The sequence below is a fragment of the Arctopsyche grandis genome, chromosome 8 (genome assembly GCF_051622035.1).
Source record: "Arctopsyche grandis isolate Sample6627 chromosome 8, ASM5162203v2, whole genome shotgun sequence".
Classification (NCBI taxonomy): Eukaryota; Metazoa; Arthropoda; class Insecta; order Trichoptera; family Hydropsychidae; genus Arctopsyche; species Arctopsyche grandis.
This window is the reverse complement of record NC_135362.1, coordinates 27,248,906-27,271,552: the sequence shown is the minus strand read 5'-3', so window position 1 is coordinate 27,271,552 and position 22,647 is coordinate 27,248,906. Positions and strand designations below refer to the sequence as shown.

The 22,647-nt window shown below is 34.4% G+C and overlaps 2 protein-coding genes across 3 annotated transcripts; both read right to left on the bottom strand.

The window, feature by feature from the left end:
* Positions 1 to 1,857: 1,857 nt before the first annotated feature.
* On the bottom strand, positions 1,858 to 12,457 carry snz (sorting nexin snazarus). Its single transcript, XM_077435471.1, has 17 exons — positions 12,302 to 12,457; positions 11,256 to 11,484; positions 10,863 to 11,173; positions 9,253 to 9,425; positions 8,992 to 9,178; positions 8,650 to 8,917; positions 8,369 to 8,578; positions 8,119 to 8,293; positions 6,267 to 6,430; positions 6,011 to 6,184; positions 5,807 to 5,941; positions 5,586 to 5,726; positions 5,375 to 5,508; positions 4,984 to 5,295; positions 3,764 to 3,897; positions 3,538 to 3,686; positions 1,858 to 2,740 (listed from the first exon to the last, which is right to left on the bottom strand). Exons 2-17 carry the CDS (start codon positions 11,481 to 11,483, stop codon positions 2,684 to 2,686), a joined length of 2,952 nt encoding a protein of 983 aa, XP_077291597.1. The 5' UTR covers position 11,484; positions 12,302 to 12,457; the 3' UTR covers positions 1,858 to 2,683.
* Positions 12,458 to 14,248: 1,791 nt separating this feature from the next.
* Positions 14,249 to 21,716, bottom strand: LOC143915697 (kelch-like protein 12). Of its 2 annotated transcripts, XM_077436444.1 has the most exons (12): positions 21,570 to 21,685; positions 20,999 to 21,088; positions 18,820 to 18,962; positions 18,588 to 18,748; positions 18,308 to 18,510; positions 18,039 to 18,236; positions 16,631 to 16,807; positions 16,400 to 16,552; positions 16,169 to 16,329; positions 15,148 to 15,355; positions 14,892 to 15,072; positions 14,449 to 14,820 (listed from the first exon to the last, which is right to left on the bottom strand). In XM_077436444.1, exons 2-12 carry the CDS (start codon positions 21,023 to 21,025, stop codon positions 14,705 to 14,707), a joined length of 1,728 nt encoding a protein of 575 aa, XP_077292570.1. In that variant the 5' UTR covers positions 21,026 to 21,088; positions 21,570 to 21,685; the 3' UTR covers positions 14,449 to 14,704. The 2 variants fall into 2 exon arrangements, with proteins under 2 accessions (XP_077292571.1, XP_077292570.1); XM_077436445.1 differs by lacking the exon at positions 20,999 to 21,088 and having other exon boundaries at positions 14,249 to 14,820; positions 21,570 to 21,716.
* Between the last annotated feature and the right edge of the window lie 931 nt (positions 21,717 to 22,647).

The window sequence follows — 22,647 nt, the reverse complement described above, 5'->3', positions numbered from 1 at the left end:
CGATACAATTAAAAATGGAATATTTGACAAAATCATTAACCTAATTCAAACAAACATCGCATTTTTTATTTGATTTAGCGGGATTTAAATTTCGTCTCCGAGCATTGTATTTTCATACAAAAACAAAAAAATCAACACTATACATAAACATAATCATGTCAATAAATAATTTATTCTAAATTATTTTATGCACAATAATTAAAAATAATGATGTTATTAATATTGACTGTAAAACGAATCTAAGTAATGCTTTAAAACAAATTTACGTTTTGGATCACATCAATCAAAATCAGATATACACAAATAAATAATATTAAGATTCAATCTTTGGTTTTGAACAGAGTAACAATCTCATAGATATTATGTACTATATATATAAAATGTATAATTTTGATATGTAATGCCACTAAATATGAATATTAAAAATCATCAATTATATTTTTTAATTATTGAAACTGCATATCTACGATATTATATTATATGTATTTCATATTTTAATTTGATAAATATATATATGTAACAAATATATATATATACGTATATGTATATATATATATATATATATATATACATATGTGTATGTATGTATGTATAAAAAAAATAAGTCACTTGATATGCAGATGAATATTTTAAATATTTATATAAATAAATAAATGTATTCGTTTGCCTATCACTTGACATGTATAATGCAACACAAATCGTTCAACACTTTTAATTGCCTCCATGAAGTGTATGAAAGATTTTTACTGAATATAAATAAAATTTATTTTAAATGTTTGACGTTTGATTTTATTTCAGTCCATCAATTCCAACCAATTTTAACACTATTTATGTACAGCGAGAAGATTTTTTAATTGAATTGAATTCAATACGACAAATAAATACATTCAACCAGAGAAATGTTATGATAATAGAAGTGGCTTTAGGCGTTATATTGTTGTCAAGTGACGAGTGTCCACAGACATTCCTAAATAATTTTCGCATCAGTCGTATTTGATGCTTGGTTCTCGACGTATGTCCGATAAAAACTTCTCTGGGCAAGTGCATCGTTAAAAATTGCACAATGCATTCAAAAACACACAATAAACAACGTGGGATACATTTTTATAAGTAAATTTATCATTTAAGTAACATATTATTCGATTAACATCGTAGTTTGACAGTTTTTAAAAGTGTCATGGCGATCGCCCGCATTCTACATAAAATTTCAGGGGTGGCACCAGAGAAACGTAAAAATTATTTTTCAATAAATGTAAAAACATTTCTCTCGGTGGCGCCGAATACTCAATTATATTAATGACCAATTATTTAAGTTTAATTAATATAAACATCGTTCATTTTATATTATATATATTTTTGTTATTACACGTTAATTTTGAGTTCCAAATACGAAAAAAGTGGATAAAAATAATCCGCCAACTGAGAAAAGAAACGGATTGGCCACCAACGCCCAACACCACCATATACTCAATTTTGTTAAATAAATCTATATCAAAATAAAACTTTAATTTCTGTAGTAAATATATGTGATGACCCTGATTGTATTCCGTGCGTTTTAGCGTAGTTATGCAGACGTACTGCGTAATATTGAAACAATTTATTTATTCGTAAAGGCGCTTCTATTATTATAACATTTCTCTGCATTCAATAATTCAAACGATATGAAAAAATTCATTAAAAATATTAAAGCGAATCCAGATTGGATAATTGAAAACAATACTAACCATGCTTAACTCTTTATATCTTACGATTCTTTATATTTTATCTATTTATTCTTTATATTTTAATAAGAAGTATCTTTATAATTAACACTACTAAAAAAGGATGAATTTAAAAAAAAAAACAAAACAAAACAGGAATGTTTCTAAATATTAAAAGCATTTTTGAATATGTATATATTTTTTTGCTTAAATTTTATAGCTACACAATTAAAGCTGATATAATTACGATTTATAATTTGCAGAACAATTTCAGTTTAAATTTATACATATACATACATATATACATATATATATTTTATAATTTGACATATTACACTGTATTATATATATATGGAATGTAGTCCATTTCAATAACATTAATAAACCGAATCACAATTTATTAAAGTGAAAAATAACGATAATGATTAAATCACATTTCGGTACAAAATATTGTCATAAAAATTTCAATACAAGTACATATACATACATAGGTAGTAATATTTGGTCTAAACACTTTCATTTTTGATCATTTTTGAACGTAGAAAAGGAAAAATATATGTACACACATTAAAAATGGTAAAATAACATTCGCTCCGATTAGAGAGATATGAAAATTCAATGTATAAGGTACGATAAACAATATAAATATTTCATAAATTATTTAAGTCTCAATAATTCACAGGTACTCGGATAACAATTAGCTGCGCATACGCTAACGTGCATTCGCCTCGTTTCATTCGCCATTCATTTGCCAATCGGTGAAATAAAATCATAACCATTTCTTTTGCCTTTCAAACGTACACCACATTACTATAATATACATTTATAATCTTTCTTATTACATAAGTATATATATACGTATTCAAATCACACAATTATACTGGCGTGTGTTAAACACAATAATTTCAATTCGTATTTGGCAATATGCATCTATAAAAATAAATCACAAATATAATAATCATATATATTTTTTCAATAATTCATTATAGATGTTGCTTCAATTCCGGAAACACTTCCATCAGAAATAATTCAAAGAGATCCTGCAAATAAAAAATACACACGTTTAAGTATATAATAGATGCTACTTTAGTATGCGGTCTACCTTCACATATCTACTTTAGTATGCGATCTACCTTCACGTTTTTACTTTAATATGCGGTCTCACTGACACTGAGACTAAATAATACCGACACTAACAACCTAATCTTAAATGATCGTTTAAAAACAAACTCTGATCGTTTCCTATCAGAGTTTGCCAATTTTCTCTGATTTCATTGTTGAAACGGTTCCCGGAAAAAATTGGCTAAAATCCTTCCTATACAATATGTCACCTATAATTTGTGATTGATTAATGTGCAATAAATATGTTTGTGTACAATTTGATAGATGTCTCATTGATTTGCGAGTTTTTCGGTGTCTCGTAATTCAGTGACTTATATAAAAATGCTGCATTGTAATTGGCCAGGAAGGCGCATTGGGGTTTACCTGTAAGGCCTTCCTGGTATACATATATGTTAAAAATAAATAAATAAATATCTTAACGTCAACACCTATTTATCTAAGGGTCAGGATAGGTTAGGTTAAGTTAAGGTTGGCTCTATTAATTTAAGATTTGGTTAAGAGATATGTATCTGCTGACGATATTTTGATAGAAATGCTTCGACAACATTATGGGGCGGCAGGAAAAAACACAAATTGTAATAAACACTTCGTTGCTACGATACAAATAAAAAAAAAATAGTCGACTGCGTTCAAAGGTAGACCGCATACTAAAGTAGCACCGTATAATATTACATCATTGCATTTGAAATATATGTACAGTACGAAAACGACTCACGTAAAACAACTGTTTATTTTGTACATGATTTTGTAATGTATCAAATATTTTTTGCGCTCCTCTTTGAGCCGATTGCGTTCCGACGAGACTGGTGAGAACTTCTGGTATGTTGTTGATGAATTGTTGCCGAGCTATTTTTCGCGTTTCATCTGCGCAAAACGTAAATGAATCATTTTTATAACAGTTTGAAAGAAAAGTTCATGTTATAATAAAAAAAAGAGCATACCTTTCATAGCTTGAGTGCGATGTTCGGCCGACTTTGCTAGAACACCACCGGGCCACCACGATTTGATAAGAATATTGATATAATAGTGAAGCATGGGTTCAGAAAATACCCAAGTTATAGTATCACGTATTTGTCTAAAATAATAAAAAAAATGTTCAAAAAAACACTCGGCGAAGATTCATCCGGTGGATTTTTCGCCTATAGTACATAAATAAGCCAAAATCTTTCATCATTATATGTGTTACACCGAATCCGTGAAATTGCCTATTTCGTGAAATCGGCAAAAAATTGCCGAATTCATGAACAGTGTAAGCTCGTTGCTTAAATTCATCAAATGGGCAAGTTAGCTGCCGAATGCGTGCATTGGGCATAAATGTTCTTGCCTTTTTCATGCATTGAGCAAAGTACGTTTTCCACTAAGTAAAGGCAAAATCCATTGTACGTGTGCGCCGTTCGATGGCGACACCGTCGATTGGTCACGTGGGCGCCTCACTCGTCTCAGTGCAGTGTTGTCTGGATCTGTCAAATCTAAACATATTGTAACGTAGAGATTAGGTTAGTTGGCGCTCGTGGACCGATGGTTTACCAGCGCTAATCACCTGATCTCTCGTTCGCGCCAAAATGGCCTCGACGTATAGGGGAGCCGTATGTTACGGCCAATATGATCGCGCGACTCATCGACCAATAGGCTTATGTCTGTATGTGTATTGCGCCCAATGAGTATACATATTGGGCGCTATCTAACTGGAAAGCATTCCGAGCTGGAGAGCCGATGGGTGCAGACGAATAAACTACTTCCACATCACTACTGCGTCTTTCTCTCCAATCCTGGAAACCCCTCTTCAAGTCCACGCTACAATATTATATGCGAATGCTCATTTCTTAAACTGCAAATAAAAGAATGAACCTCTCTAAAATAGCTGTCACGACAGATTCGGTGTTCGCCCATCAAATCTTAACAGCCAACACTTATTTATTTAAGGGTTAGATAATTGTAATTTAACTGATAGGGGCTAAATTTCAAAATTATTTCTTCGACTGTCAAAATGACAATTTAAGAATTCTATACACTACTTAATGCACGCATTCGACACCTAACTTGCCTATTCGATGAATAAAGCAACGGGCTTGCACTTTTCATGAATTCGGTCATTTTTTTGCCGATTTCAGACAATAGGCACTGTCGCGGATTCGGTGTAAACATGCATAGATCAACATACCGATTTATTGTCCTGCCGTATGTTATTTGAACGAATGATATCAAAGTCTTCCTCAACCATTTGAAGACTCCTCGCATGTCGAATACTTCTCCCATCAGCGTATAGAGAGGTTCAGCTATGCCGTCTTTACCATCTTCGTTATTGCTCGTTTGTACGCCTAAGATATTCCTTCCACTGCCAGCTACGTTCTTATTGCCTACTTCGCCGCTTTCTCCGTCGAGATACAACGATATGTCATCGTCTTCACCCGACTCTCTTATGATGAGATCGTTCTTTTCGTACGAATTGCGAGGACCGCTTTCGTTACTTCCGCTGCAATCAGTATTTGACATTATTTAAAATACATACATGGAATATTATTAATATATATTTTTGAATATTAAAACAAGACCTTTTGAATAGCGTAGAGAATGAAAAACGGGATTTCTTCGGTGATGGTGTATTGTGTTTGAGATGCTCCGAACTGGGACTCATAAACGCATAAATGGCCTCACTTTGATTCAAATGCTCGTCTTCTAATATGAACTGAACACATATGAATTAATAACATTTTTAATAATAAAATTTGATTGAATAATATACGTAAGAATTGTAAAAATTACTTGTAAATATTTTTGAATTTGCATTTTGGCTTTATCTAATGAGCTTTTATCGTTTTTACTAAATAAAAATTTAAACGTATTCGAAGGCAATTCCAAATTTTTAATTCCAGAACACAGTGGGCGAAGTTTTCTATGCAATTCCTAAAAAACAAAACAAAAATAAAATACATCCCAAGACAATTGTTAATTTCATTTATTCTTATAACGATGATAAAACACACCTGAAAATGTGCCAAAGTTCTAAGCAGGACCCAACCAGTTGAAATGCCTTCTTTTTCGCTGGCCTCTCCTTCACCGCACGACTCATCCATATGAACGACGAGTACAAATTGAGGAATTTGAGAGTCTACATCGAACTGAAGCATCAAAAAGATTAGAACAATTCCACAAAAACATTCAACGAGACCTAATTAAGAAGAAAATACCTCGGCATTATGAACTGTAGCTCTCCATTTGCCGAGGTGTTGAGCCCACGCGTGAGCTCTGGCTAAATGGGCTTCCACACGATGTCTTTCCTCGGTTAAAACTGTCACTTCCTTTCGTAGCAGTTGCAATACCTTTGACTCCGGTTTGAGCGATGCTTGTAACGCTTGCAATGCCTAAACGTTTTATGATAGCAAATGTATTACATACAATAAGAAAGCATTTTAATAAGACTATTGAAGAGTTATTTTATCGAACCTGAGTTTTGTTTTCGAGTCTTTCTTGAAGTTGATCCAATTTTTTACGTGCATAGCTAGAGTGTTCTCCGACGTTTAAGGCACCTACTGCACTTTCGTTCGAGGATACCGAGTCACCAGAGAGCTGCCTTTCTTCCATTGGAGAGTTTTCCACGATTTGTTGATCTACATAACGGCAAATCAACGGTTAAGTATCGACTAATTCTGATTTTTTAAGTCTGTGTTTGCATATGTCTATCTTCTTTACTCTCTCTTGATCTTTTTAATATATGTACATATATGAGGAATACATAATTAAAAAAAAGTACTGGACAGATGGAAAGGTGGCATAATAACAGGCAGTGGAAAAAACATAAGATTAGCGGACGACATAACATCACAACTAGCAATGAGAATGAAATGACTTAACTACTTCGTAGAATAGAGATGGAGAGTAGACGTCTGAGTCTAGAGATAAACAAAAATCCTATTCGTTGATAGATTTCAGTTTCTCATAAAGTGCAATGCTTTGAAAGACTATGAGGAAGTCGACTACTTTATCTACACACATGCTTTAATCTCAAGGAGGATGCCAATTTGAAATCCGCAGAAGAGTAGAAATGGCGAAAATAGCAATGATCAGTCTGATAAAGATATGAAAGAAGCACTCTATTATGAGAAGAACGAAAATCCATCTGGTACAATTTCTGGTGTTTCGCATTTTATTATATGGAGTCGAGACATGGACCCTGAAAAAGAGAGAAAAGGACATGCTAAATGCATTCGAAGTGTGGTGTTGGAGACGGAGGCTGCGCATCCCATGGACTGCAAGACGAAAGAACATCTCCATCCTCAAAGAGTGTGAATTTTCAGAGAAACTTTCCACAAAATGTAGGAAAAGGATTCTTTCCTACTTTGGTCATATTGCCAAGAAGAATATTTGGAGAGGCTGGCAGTCATCGGAACACTGTGGAGGGAAGATGAGCAAGAGGACAGTCTCTCAAGAAATGGTCAGACCAAATCAAAGTACTGACGGGATCGTCCCTAACATGATACAGAACTGGGAAAAGTAGAGACAGATCGTCTATCAAATTCCAGCCGACATCAATGACCACGACGCTCATTGACCGTCATCAATGACCACGAGCATTGAGCAAACGAAGAGGAAGAGAAAATTTTCTATTTATAAGGATGTATTATTTTCCTTATAGCAGTATCAAATTTTCATATATTTTATACATACAAGTTTTATAACTAACTATGTAGCTGAACCCGGCATGCGTTGCAATGCACAATAACATATGCAATTCCCGTTCCCATTTGTCGAAAAAACGCAGGCGGCGAACACATTTGAAATTATTGCATTGCAATGCCACTCATCCCTGTTTTCCCGTTCCCATTCTTTGGTGATTTTCTTTACAGACACCATCAATAACTCATGTAAGTTTCATCGCAATCGGTTGAATTGTATAGGAACGCATACATGACAGACAGACAAACATTGATCTATATATATATATATATACATATATAGGCTAAAATATGATATAAAACGTTATAAAAATGTCATACAATGACTTAACACATTCAGCCCGGCGCGTGATTTCATACATTTGCCCATGTGGCGGCACTGTCACGCGTATCGGCACCTAATTACGCGTGACGGCATTAAATCACTTTATATAATGAGTTGTCCCTAAATCTTTAGAATTTTATAGGAATTTTAGTGTTGGGGTGCTCAATGAAGTGGAACCGTAAAATTATAGTCTGCTATAGCACTATCCGCGTGGCCACCGGTGGTACACGCCGGGTTGAAAGTGTTAAATCAAAATATTCACAATTACAAAAAAGTAGTACACATATGTATAACAAACCAGGTTTATCTTCATCAGTTGCCAAAGCCTTGATCAACGATCGGTATTGTTCGCTAGTAAGAAACGATTGATAATATTTATCGTACAACGTGTTAATAACCATCTGTTGAACTTCATAAAACACTTCGGGACCTTTATCGCCGAGCAAAAACGCTTCCATGCGTTTACGCGTTTCCTATTAAATGTAATAATACTTGAATTATTTTAATATAAAACATATTTTCCAATTTCTCTCTAACAAAAAACATACCTTATCAACTTTAATCTCGGCACTGGGAGATCTTATATACGTATAGAAAATCTCAGCACCCAACTGATGCCAATTGCTTCTACGACTCGACCTCAACTCTTCTACAGCCATCCAATAACCGACCAGCCCTTGAGAGCACAAATTTTCAAGGAACAACGACAGATAGCGTCTTCCTAAAATACTCTCGAGGATAGCGTTCAACGGTAACACCTACAAAACCAACACATTACATCCAGTTTCTTTCAACGTAACAAAATAACACAACAAATCTAATATAAAACCTTGGCATTTTCAGAATCGTGAGCCGGAAACGGCCCGTCCCAGCCCAGATCTGTTAATTTGGCCTCGCATTGACTCTTCGCGTACGACAGCTGCGATATGTACCGTTTGAGTTTTCTAGCTGCAACGATCTGTCGACGATTCACCACATTTCCGCTGGGACGGATCGTCGATCCTCCTCCGTCGCTTCCGACATCGGCTTCTATCCCTCTAGCGCGACTTATGTTTTGCAAAGTGGTGGCTTGCATTATTTCGTTGACTATATTAGACCTGCAAGCGCATCAAAGTGTCAAAAAAAAACCGCTGAAACATTTGCCAACGGTCATATTTTGTGAAATGTCCACCTGATCCTCTTGAGATCGTCGATGTCTTTGCAATTCTGTATGAGTTTGATGAAGTCTTCGAAGCTTTTGGCGTATTCGTGAGTGCGATTGTGGACGGCGGCCGCCGCCCTCTGCGCTTCTAAGTAATTCAATATTTTTTGGTTTAAATAATCGGGTTCGGTTATCATTTGTACGGCCGGATATAATACTGAAAATTTTAATTTTATATTAAAAACATTCAATACAATTGCATGAGTGAAAATTTTAATTGTTTATATTTACTTTTGCACGCTAGAACTTCTCTTAATAAATGTGTAGCTGGTGCAAGAGAATAGCATCTAGGAAGTAGGAACATGATGAATAGTTCGCTTAAATGACGTATGTAAAAGATTTCGGCATCGCTTGATATTAAATATGGAGACACTACGAATTCTGGAGATTTGTTCGTTTCAAATCTGAAAAAATATAATCAAATTACGTTCAAATGTATTCAAATATGTTGCCTTACTAGAAAGTCTGAATATATTCCTAATATAAAACAATGGCGAATTTACGCATTGGAAAAATATTTTTGATGAATTATTATATATAGTTTTTCTCTACTAATCCATGTTATCATGAAAGTTGCATCACTTTCTGAAGAAAAAAAAGCGTTCGTTGTATTATTAAGTGCATCACAAGCTCCATATTTGCACTCATAGGTCAGAGCTTATTTATAAAAGGAATTTTCATAAATAAAAGCATCTTCACCTTAAACTTTGGTGAATAAATTACGTTTTACTTTTGTTTTTTCAAAATATCGCAGACGATAATTAAAGTCAAAGGGGCGTGTATGCGTGCACGTACGCATTTCCGAAAATGCATTAACACTTGCCTTAATATGCTAAAAAAATCCACTAGCCACTGTGCTGGACGCGAAGCGTCCCAATGAAAAATGTTTGTTTTAAGTTAAAATAATACATCATCGAGGCCAATTATTATAATCAGCTATAAAAATCATTTTATCGTGTATTAAATGTCGAATAATATAAAATAATGGCTGAAACAAATCAATCATCATTTCAAGGCGGATATCATTCTCACACTGACCGTTGAGCGCGACGCGTACTGAATTCCCCCTCTCTCTCTCACATCTGTGAGGCACGTGTATAAGGGGCTTCCCGCGAATAGAATTGTTTTTATTTCGTAATGATATAATTCTAATCATAGAGGTTTTGACGAGGAATACATAAAGTAAGAAGATCCTGCATTCATTATATTTGGAGAAATAAAATAAAATATAAGTCCTGGTTACTCGCTATCCATCACAGTGCGGCAAGTGCACGACTTTTGTCTTTATTTGGTATTTTTACAACAGAAAATTTTTGGTCCATGAACGACGATTGAAAATCGTTAATTTAAATCAATCTAAATTGGACATTCTAGCTTCTCACGATCTTCATAGAGATCTTTTTTTTTATTAACCTTTTTGACAAAGAAGAGATTTATCATATTTTATGCACGACATATAACATAAAAAATATACGTGCTAATCGGAAAATATTTTATTTATAATGGTAGGTTTAGAACTCGGCCCCCAAAAATTTGTAACGCCTTGGGCCCCTTGCGAATTAAATCCATCACTGATAATATGTACATTTGAAACATATTTTCTAAATACATAAATATTATACAAACATGTTGAGATCAAAATTAGGTATAATAGATTTTAAATTTTATATGCATTTATACGCAGATAGAATATTAAATAATTCGAAATTTAATCAATAGCTTGTGCAAATTAAGTTTCAGCATACATATATACATATGTACGTATGTATGTATATCCAAATATCAAATACTAAAATCATCGTAATAATTAATAGTTATATTGTATAAAAAAAAAAACTAACGCAGTGGTTTGTGCAATTCTTATTTTTTCAAAATGCATCGTAATTCTGGTAATCATATCGCCAGCGATTAATTTATCTGCATCGATTCTAGAAATCCTCTCGTACAGGTCTTGAACTGCTTCCCATAAATTTTCTTTAAAAATTTCAATAACGACTTCCGGTTTGTATGCAAAATCTTTAAGCCAAACGAATAGAAAATCTCTAAGTATCAATTCTATGAGTTGTTGCAGTAGACTGTCAACAGTCCGACCGAACACAACCGGCAGATGAGATTGTGGATTCGGCGGTTTTAGAAGCTTCACCGTTCCACCCTATAAAGATAAAAGCAACATAACAACATACGGTTATCGATAATGTAAATTTTATGACAGTACATGTGTATAAATTACATACATTGATGTCATCCCTCAATTCCTGTAGATTTTTTTCAACTTTTTCCACCAAACCGGCAGGAGTTTGGTGCTGCGAAGAGAGATATATATGAGCCCATATGGCTGATGCCACGCCAAGAAATATAGAAAGGATAGTCACAAAGAAAAGATTCAGCAACGTGAAAAACCATGGAAATAAGAATGCAAGAGCGAATACAGCAATCCCAATACTGGTTGCCAAAAATTCCATTCTGAAATAAATAAAAGAATAATATATTATACATCATACACAGACCTACATAGTAATATATTCATAAATAGTTTTGCTCTATTTAAATATTCATATTAGAAAATTATCATTTTCTTTTGTATGTATGTATGTATGAACATTTTACATAACAGATCTAACCTTAACATTCGCTATTTAAGTGATTGTACATATGTACAATATGTATAATTTTGAAATTAAAAAGCGATATGCTGTTGTTAATAAACTTTTGGGTTTGCTTTTAAGAAAGATATTATACAAGATAGGTATATTATATAAAATTATACGTAGTTTAAAACTATACTGCAAAAGATATTTTTATGTTTTTAAATTTTTGATGAGACTTGATGTGTATTTTATTTGTAAATTCATTTAAAGTGTGAGTCAAATAATTTAAAACGATATCTATAATACATACAATCAGTTAACTTATTTCAGTATAGATATGCATTGCAAACAATCTTGATAACATATGTTTAAATAATACAATTTAATCAGAGATTAATTTCATATTGGGAGATAGCATATGACAGAAACGAATGTGTATTGAAAATTTTACATTACAATAAATGCAAATAATACTAATGCAATCGATTTGAAGAATAATAATTATAAATGAAATATACAGTAACCGTCAATAGTACGGGAAATTCATTTCATACTTGTAATATGAAACGACACTGCTAATACGTTAACGACATAGAAATGTAATTTGTTTGAAAGCACCAATATAATTCTGGCGTATTAGGGGTGAAACCCATGATTCATAGTAAGTAGTGTCAGATAAGGGTTTAGCTCACTCTTGCGGTGTGCGGTTTGTGTATGGGGGGGGTAGAGGTGTGGGTAGGGTGGGGCTGCGCCCCCCGGCGCCCCCGAAGCCCCTGCCCGCTCTTCAACACAAACTACGGCACGGGACTTTGACGTTTAACGCTTTTTCAAAATTTCCATTCGACTATAACCCCACACAAGACAGCCAATGCCGAAATTATGATTTTCTTAAAAATTATGTATTACATATTTCAAAATCTAAAATATAAATATCCACGTAAATATTCATTTAAATATCTGACAACAGCATTTTTATATTACTTAAGCTTTCTACATATTTATCTTCGTGAGTAAAAAGCCGCGTAAAATTGGTAAATGGAGTATTTTGCACATTGCGATCGCGCAAACGACAATCTTTGCCACGAAAATCACGAATACGGATATAGGGCAGGGAAAGTGTATTCATTGTATCCCGGTATATTAAATCAATAGGGAAAATAGAAGAAAAACGGTGGCTTGGGTGAAAGAAGTTCTCTTGGCTCCGGAACATCAGGTCATGGATGGGACTTGGTCTCAAAAAGCTATTTCGGCTTGCCCATGATAGGGAAGAATTCGCCTACGTTCGAATACGGATGCGGCATTGGAAGAAGAAGATATTAAAACACGGTTGTGTTTGTTGAAGAGGATCTTTATTTATGTTCAGTTTATAAAAAAGTTATTGTATGTACGAAGGAGCTAGTTGCTCATTTCAGAGAAGTGAGCTGGCTGAACTCCAAATGTTCACTCTGGCGTCTGGAGCTGGTGCGGTGGCTTATATACGATACGCTGTACGCGGCTGTGAGCAAATGTCCTTGTCCAGAGGTTACGTGGTGCAGCTGCACTTAAAGGTCGTGTGCAAATAATGTCGTTCGCGTTCCGGATCGTTTCCCGTTTGCTCATGTACGTGGAATGTTCTCAGCGTCTGCGTGTCGTCGTTCTGCTTGATTGGTTTTTAGTACCAACTAGTGTTGTGCCCGTTGAAATTTCAACGGGTGGTTTCGGAAACAAATTGATACATGATTTAAAATAAAATTACAATACGTATAGTAATAATTAATTGGAATCGGAACTAAAACAGAAATCGGGAATCGGAACTGAAACATGGATCGGTATCCGGAACTAAAAATGGAGTCCGTATCCGAAACAAAAAGGAATTCAGAATCCGGTACCCCCGCGGCGGCGGTCCCCCGGCGCTCCGGCAAAAACATCACCAACTCACTCCAGATAAACCCCGAGAGCATAATCTCATCATACAGCTACGCACCAACCAAAACTTGAGGCACAGCCAAACAAAGAATAACCTCGAGCCCGTAGGAATCTTCGAGAACACGATCTCAGCAGGAAGCTAGGCATTGCACAACCAACCAGGATTTAAACCAACGCACCAGCAACAGACATGGGTGAGCTTCTGGAGTTCAGCCTGCCTGCTCCTCCGAAGTCGAGCAACTATATATGTATTTCACCGTACATACAATAACATATGTATCAACTGAACATAAATAAAGATCTTCCTAAAAACTCAACCGAGTTTCCACAAATCGGGAAACGGTCGAAATGTAACCACCTGCCTTATAGTGCTTCGTTTTTCCACTGATCAATGAATTTTGAAGCTTTGTTTTTACTTAATTAATGTTTTATCATTCGTCAAAGGGTAAAATATCAATAGCATCTTAATTTTACGGGTTTTTATTTTTTAAGCCTCTTAAGAACCGATGCGAAAAGGGGCAGCGTAAAAATCGCGACACGTACTTTGTGTTTATCAACTTTTCACCACCTCACTGAAATAGCAATTACGATATGAATATTATTTGAGTGATAAATATTTGCTGGAATTATAAATAGTGGCCAAATTCTCTTCTGTCAAATGGCTAACTAAAAGTCTGCTTGCATGCGAGACGCTTACCATTGCAAATAAAATGACAAGCAAAAACATAATATTTATGTACATAAGATGTAATTTATTAACTAAACCAATATGGCGCGTTTTATTCATTGGAGACATAGTATTTTATGCAGCATCATATTCATTAGTTTGCAGGCTTTCAACGCGTATTGTATGAAAATAAATGGCACGTATGATCATACTACTACATATGCACGTATATATATATTTTGGATAGTGGGTGATGGCTTACATGGTAAATTAGATTTCTCCTTTATTTGTCTTTACATATTTTATTTAGCATTTCAGGTTTTTATAAGACTTAAACAAGAAATACAAATAAAAAATAGCTTTGGATTTTAAAAATTAAGGTACATTTTCGAAACATACATAATAATTTTCGAAACATACATAATAATGATAGCAAGAAAAATTTTATATTATTATCTGATAAAGACACAAATCTCATATTGATATCTATATCTATATGTATGTATATATTTTATAAAGTTTATTAAATCACAAGCACAGCTCCGATACTGTGATAAGCTTCGTTTATGGGTGCAATCTGTTTCCATTCATCCAACTCTGGTAAATATCGCAAGATTTCAAGAGAGCTATCAGATCCATCTAATAAAATAAAAAAAAACCATTAAGAAAAATAAATTGAAAATAATTGATCATTCAATCGTTTAACTCACCAAAAACAATCAAATTTCCATTTGTGAGTCCCACTGCACGTGCCCCTTGACGTCCACTCGGCATATCTTTAACAAAACTCCACAGACCAGTCTTAGGATCGAACTTTTCAACTGTCGAAAGTGTTTTCCCATCATCGTTCAGGCCGCCAACGGCATATATACATCCCCCGACAGCCGTCATCTAAATATTAAATAAGTGTTATTTTGTATTTGTGAAAATATTACAATACAAACGAAGAAAAAAAAAACCACTAACTCCAAACGAACGTCTTTTCTCATTCATGGGAGGACAATCTGACCATTTATCTGTCTTTTGATTGTATGCTTCAACGTTCTGTAATGTGTTGGAGTCACTCCATCCTCCAGCAGCGTACAATTTATCATTGAGAACTGCCAATCCAAATCTTTGGCGTTTATGATTCATTGAAGCCACTAAAGACCACACTTGAATTGAAGAACTCCATCTACAAAGCAACAAAATAAATTAAATCAAGTTCAGAAGAATATACTAGCGAGGTGGGTGAAAGAAATGGGAACAATTTAAACATCCATTTTATAAATGTGCATTTAAAAAAAGTTTCTGTACATTACAAAAAAATTGTGTACATTTCTAAATTATTGCATTAGAAACTATGCTTTGATTATTGAAAAAAGTATTTGCTACTTTAAAACCGGATGAAATGTGTATTAAAATGACAGATGAACTGTATCAGCAACGTCGCGAATACCAAAATACGAACCAACCAGACATTAACATGCAATACGACCATCAGTTGACCATCATTATGCAATCAGTTGTCAATTCCCGAGTTGAGGCATCATGACCATCATTATGCAATCAGTTGTCAATTCCCGAGTTGAGGCATCATTCATATTCATACGAAAACAAAAGTAAACACTTTTGACAGTTGACAGATGTCAATAGCGGAAGACTGCAACGTTGCCACTTTTTGTATCCATTCTAATGCTAAAATCTATTTTTTTGAATGATAGTTTCATATTTTTTAATGGTCATTTTATAATGCCAACATATTTTATTCGATGCACAATACGAGATTGTTTAATGCACCGAAAATAATGCAAATTTTTAATGCACAAACATTTTTTTTAAGACAAAGTATTTTTCTCAATGTACAGTTAAATCGTACCCATTTTCTAAGTAGCTCTAAATCTAAATTGCACCCAAAATAAATTATTACACGATTATTATATGAGCAGTTTATTTGAACAATAAATATTTAATAACTAACTGAGAGTAGGAATACTCATATACTTACTTCTGAACAGTATTTAATGTTTCGTTTCCATTTTGCCCGCCAACGGCATACACAGCCAATGAACTACCTTCGCCGATAGAAATGGCTTCAAAATTATGACAACTTTTCGGCATAGGCGAAAGCTCAAAGGTACAAGTCGTTTTCAAATCGATACATTCAACCTAAAAACCAACGAAACAAATAAAAAATTGGCAACAATAGAATTAGAAATGACAATAATATAATACATACAGTATCAGTCGGAGCACCGCTAATCAATCCACCGAGAACGATAATTTTACCATCTTCAATGGCAGCCACCCCGAATTCACTTTTACGGTAATCTAATGACGCGCAATACGACCAGGAATTGGCGATCGGATCAAGCCTCTTAATATCCAATTTCTGTAAACAAAGCACTCGATCATAATTTGAGATTGTCACGATCATAATAAAGACGGTTGAATGGCATGTAAATATTACCTCACGGCCAAAATCACAAACAATGACAACTTTTTCGAGAGAATATTTTGGAAGTGGTCTCGGACTCGGCATCAACTGTGAATTATCTGGTATTAAACGGGATTCGTACGATTCCATAATGACGTCCATACATTCGGGGGACGATCGACAGTAACCTTTTATCTGATTAGAGATAAACTAAAACAAAAATTTACCCATTGCAGGTTACAATTAAACTTTCTGCATATATGTATAAATTAAACAGATATATTTCTGCAAAAATTATCAAGCTCATATGAGTAACATGTTGACAAATGCAACTTTGTAAACTTCACAATCTATAATATAAATTCTTTACAGCTGTGTTCTAATGAAAGAGTCCACTCAGAACTAAAACCCTAAGAATTTTGGATATTAAAAGAATGTCGGATACAGATCAACCCAGAATGATTACAAAAAATCAAAAAATCTAGCAAGCAGAATAGACGAGAGGTTAGCAAATAATGCTTTGAGCACAGTGGTCACGGCTTCAAATCCCACTGACTTCTGCTGGCCAGACCTTGGATTTGTGACTCCAGGTCGATCGTTTCCTATCATAGTTTGCCAATTTATCTGATTTTCGTTGAAACTATCCCAACAAATTAGTAACCTTACCAATTATCTCGCAAATTTCGAGTTTTCAGCAATCTCAAATTTCGCTGAATTGTATAAAATACTGCAAATTTACAAATTTGACCATAGATGTCTCTGTTAGAATTTTAAATAGGTTTTTGAGCTCTTTTTCCTATTGTTACATTAACATTTGAATAATATAATACTATTATTATTAACAAAAATAAAATGATAAAATAGAAAATGATCAGATCTATTAGGCTATTAAAATAAGATGCATTTTGAACATAATTTAGTAATAATAATTTTTTTTTTAAATCAATAGATGTCTCTGTGGGTGTTAATTGATATTTATTTACTTTTGTTTAATAATAATAATACTTGTATCAAATGTACAATTTTTCTGGCCAAGAAGGCGTATTGGGGTTTCCTGTTAGGTCTTCCTGATATAAATTAAAATATGAACTCAAGCTGTGAAAAGTTGCCACTTTAATGAGAATACATGCTTAAAACAGCAGAATGCAGGTTCATTACGAGGATCTGACCCAATTGTGAGAAAAATAATGCTCAATGTTACTTGGTATGAGTTAGACCCGAACCACACCGTGCAACATTGTCGACCGACTAGTTGCGCGACCAGAAAAAACGTATGGAAATGTGAACTACAAACAAGTTGATGGGTGTGGCATGCCCCATCTAACTGCATACATTGGTCTGGTCGCCCTCAACCAAGTCGCTCGCAAGACGCACGGTGTGACCCAGCTCTTAGATTCACTTTGCAGAACTATGTTTTAATAATAGTTGAAAACAAACAAACCTTGGGAGTGATCAGAGGAATTTTCACCAATTTTAATAAACGTAATAAATGTTTTTCTCTTTCAGACTTTTTAAAATCTATCCAAGTCGTTATGCATATAAAGATTTGTTCTTCCGCTTCAACGGCAATATTTTGTGAATTTAATATTGTCGAAAGCTGTTCAATAGTGAGCTTCATGAATTCTTCTTGTTGAAAAACCTGCGTAAAAAAATTAAAATCACATTGGCTGTTTGATTTTAATATAAATAAGCAAAGAATACAGTACATACATTCAGGAAGTTCTCATTCACAAAATCGAGAGCTGTTATCTTGAGATCTACCAAATTGTGTAGATCAGCCATGACCATAATTCCTATGCAATTGTTGAGCGCCAAGTTTTCTTTGAGACGCTCACAGCATTTGTCAATTACATCTTCTAATTGAAAAAGATATGCCGCTTGCAGTAGTGATTCCACCGTGTCATCGGTCACATCTGAAAACAACAAGAAGTAAAAAATTATTTTCAATATCAAAATCGATCATTTCAACCTGGGAATAACTTATATTCACCTAGAGTGCCATTATATATGTAATTTACAATTTTTTTCATTGTCTCCATGCTTGTGTCGTCAAATTCTACAAATCTTTCTTGCGACTCTTTCATGCCACAGGTAAACATGGTATAAAAGTATTGACTTGCTGCGGCTAGCACAATTTTATGGGCTGGTAATCTGAAAGTAGTTTTAAAACATTTTAGAAATGGTTTTGATAGCGGATTCAAATTCATAGTTGGGTTACATACTCTTCTCCTTTAATGCAGAGGATTACATCATACACCGACTGATCTTCGTTCATCTTTTTCAGAATACGCAGGGCATGTTTTGAGTTGATAACTGCCTCTTCACATGGCGATGCAATTTCTGGTGGTTTTACCATGGTTAAAGCCTAAATATAAACATTTAAAATTCATCAATGCTCTTGATTATACGGGCCAACAATGAAGAGCTAATAACACTGAGCAACAAAAAATCACATTTTTTACTCACTGGAGCGGAGTTTAATCAATTTTTACTAGGTTTATTATTAACCCACTGAACTCGAATATAACAATAATTTTTGTTGGCTTGCTCTCGTTTAAGAGATATAAGCTTTTTAAAAAATGACCGATTTTACTAGATTTAATTCGAAATCTAGTATTGCTGTGCCATGAAGTGAGTATTGGAATCAGTAACACTGAGCAACAAAAAAAATTACCAGAGCGGAGACTAACCAATCTTTACTAACTTTGACCCACTGAAATCGAATATGATAATGACTTTTGTTTCTTGATGATCTTTTTTAATAATTGATAATGATAATGAAGCCAAAAAACTGAAAAAATCGCGCATTTTTTTAAACGCTCATATCTCGTAAACGATCACCGACCAACAAAAATCATTATCATATTCGAATTCAGTGGGTCAAAGTTAGTAAAGATTGGTTAGTCTCCGCTCTGGTAACTCAAAAATGTGATTTTTTGTTGATCAGTGTAATCAAATGTTTTATCTATTGAGTGTGATTTTTCATTGCTTTAAAATACATTATCTAGAGAATTTTAAAAGTTGAAAATATTGTTTTTTCCATAATACTAAGAGCTAATTTCGCGAATTTTTCACTTACTATGTTTAGAAGTTTTGGTTTTTCACGTCGATATTTTTTATTTTATCCAAACGTACTGAAACATGGGAACATGAAATAGTATCCACTGTCCAAGTGCATTCGTAGATGAACAATATAGACCCCAGATTAGACTAACGGGACTCAGTAAGTGCCCGAACAAAGGATACGCTGGAGTTCTCACACACCTGGGTGAGTGCATGCGTAAACAATAGACTCGCCAGGGTAGTACTTTACGTGCCTAGGCAATAGACACATTAAAGGATCAGAGAAGCAGTGCTGTGCAACTTGTCCTTTATAAGGTGGTACACACGGTAGATCAGATTATGCTGGAGTGAGCGGTGGTTCCGTGTGGACCTCTGGGATCGTTGAATAAATTCTGTGAAGCGAATTAGCGTTTAGGAACTATCTGACCACCTTATGGCAGACCGTCCTTTCACTTGCCATCCCTCTAGTGTTCCGGAGACTACCAGTTTCTCTAGACACTCCACATTTTTGGCATTATGGAGAAAGTAGGAAAAAATCCTTTTTCTACATGTGTGGAGGCTTCCTGAAATTGTCAGCTCTTTGTGGATGGAGATCTGGCTCCAGTACCATCGAGCAAACGAGAAAGAAGAATACATTATCAATTTAATAATATTCAGTCTATCATGCGTAACGTGATCATACGTCCCCTTTTGAATGGGACCGTCCCGTTTTCAGGTAGCATATCCTGTTGTCCCCAAGCACAGCTTCGGGACGTCAAAATGTCCCGTTTTCAAAAAGAGAGCAATTTGTATGCCTGCCCGGCACTAATGCACCCATAGAAAGGGTCTTTTCTCTTATGAAAAAGTTGCAGACAAGCGAAATACAGTTGTAAGTGCAGTTCTTAAAGCAATGCTAATTACCAAAGTAAATTTTAAGAAATCCTTCAAAGAATTTCATTATTTGAAATCAACACCAAAAATACTTGCAAATTTGTTCTTCAGAAAAATATAAGACCACATAAATGATTTATTTTCACGTGTTCAATCCTGTTCTTTTCATTAATAAGTAGAAACTATCAAAATATGTGGGTTTTCTTGAATACACACATGTACATACATAACTTAAAATTGGTAGATATCCCATTTTGAGGAAACAATAAATGGTTCAATAATCATGCAGCTTGAATTAAAATTAATTTCGTCTATTTGAAAACATGCCAAATGTTTAAATATCGATAAAAAGCTTTTGAAGAATAATTTACCAAATAGAAAGTGTGAGTAAGCGAATATTCCGAGTAAATACAAACATGCGTTCACGTTAGTTTATTATAATTAGCTAATATTCATATACAGACATACGGCTGATTTTGTAAATATTGTCTCCATCTTGTATATACAGGACGATACCTTTCTGTTGACTGCTTATAACAGCTGATAATCAAGGAGACTCTGATATAATATAAAAAATGTAGAATGTCTTAAAATGTTTGCTATCACGTTCACAGGAAATATTATATGTGATGTAGAATTTACTTAGGAAAAAATTTTAATGAGTTGATTGGTGTTTTAATTTTATTTGTTTTGGTCTGGAGGGCTGAATATTATAGGGCCGGCCTGGCAGAATGCAAATAACAATACGAGGTAATGCAACGATAAGGTTTAAAACATGTAAATTTTGTAGAATTAGCCAAATGAGAAAACTTCTCACTGCACTAATGAAGTCGACTCCGATTTCACAGACATCTGATACAATGGTAGGGAGCGATAGCCGGTACGGTATTGGCGATACCTACATACATACATACATCATTACTCATTCTCACTTGACGCGTGTTCCTTCTCACTTTCAATAGGTTAAATTTAATGATATTATAGTAAAAAGCCATTGAAAGATATAATTAGAGTAAAAAAAGGTTGTCTAAATACGTACTTTCGGAGTAAAGTTTGACAAAACCAACGCCGACCAAACCACAACGCCGAGTGACGACGATACTATTGATTATATTTCGTATGCAGACATCCCCGAATAATTGGCTAATAAGAACTACTTTCACGACCATTCTAAAATATATATATCTCTAGTTTTATCTTATCTTTGTCACCTTACTCGTAAGGAATGTGATCATAGTAAAGTATTTTGCGGTGTATTCTAGCCGATGAACGTTCTCTAGAATCTGCTCCACGAGTAATTTGTATATTATCAAATTTGATCAGTCCAACTTGTCAAGGCCTCTTTTCATTTTTTCTCATTTATACAATACTAGTTGTTTTGGTAAACGGACTACTAGTCATATGTAAACCAGTCACAGGACAACCGGTCGCTCTAGATCGGTCACACGTAATCACCCGTCACACTAAAACTGGTCACGAGAAAACTGGTCACACCCTAAAATCAGTCAACCAGTTTTCTCGTGACCGATTTTAGAGTGTGTAAACCAGTTTTAGGGTGTGACCAGTTTTCTTGTGACCAGTTTTAGTGTGACGGGTGATCACGTGTGACCGATCTAGAGCGACCGGTTGTCCTGTTACCGGTTCACATTTGACTAGTAATCACCGAACCAGTTGTTTTATCCTGCTTCGTTCGGTATTTATAATATAAACCGCTTAAACATGACAAATCTAATAGTAAACATTTTATTAAATCTATTTGAATAGTTTTATTTTATATAAATTTATTTGAATACTCATTTGTTTGTTTTTTTACTATATTCTGTCAAACAAACATATATACTGTCTCTTTCGAAATTATATGTATACCAGAATCCGGCGCCTGCGCCCCCGGGGACTTCGAATCCTTTGAATTGAAAAAAATCGAATTGGCGCCTATGAATCGAAAAAAAATAAATCGATCGTGTCGTCTAGGAACGAACCAACCAACCAACCAATGTTACATATATATGTACATACAAAGTCTCTTTCGAAATTATATATTAGATATGTACATATAAGGTGACTATGCGTCCCGTTTTGGCCGGGACAGTCCCGTTTCTTAGGTTTGTCCGGTAATT

Coding starts and splice junctions, on each gene's coding strand:
- snz (XM_077435471.1), bottom strand. CDS start 11,483: ATGGAATTTTTGGCAACCAGTATTGGGATTGCTGTATTCGCTCTTGCA. Junction 11,174..11,255: donor AATTGAGGGATGACATCAAT/GTATGTAATTTA, acceptor TTATCTTTATAG/GGTGGAACGGTGAAGCTTCT. Junction 8,294..8,368: donor CCGAGATTAAAGTTGATAAG/GTATGTTTTTTG, acceptor TACATTTAATAG/GAAACGCGTAAACGCATGGA.
- LOC143915697 (XM_077436444.1), bottom strand. CDS start 21,025: ATGGAGACAATATTTACAAAATCAGCC. Junction 16,553..16,630: donor TTTGTGATTTTGGCCGTGAG/GTAATATTTACA, acceptor CTTTGTTTACAG/AAATTGGATATTAAGAGGCT. Junction 15,356..16,168: donor ACATTAAATACTGTTCAGAA/GTAAGTATATGA, acceptor GTTGCTTTGTAG/ATGGAGTTCTTCAATTCAAG.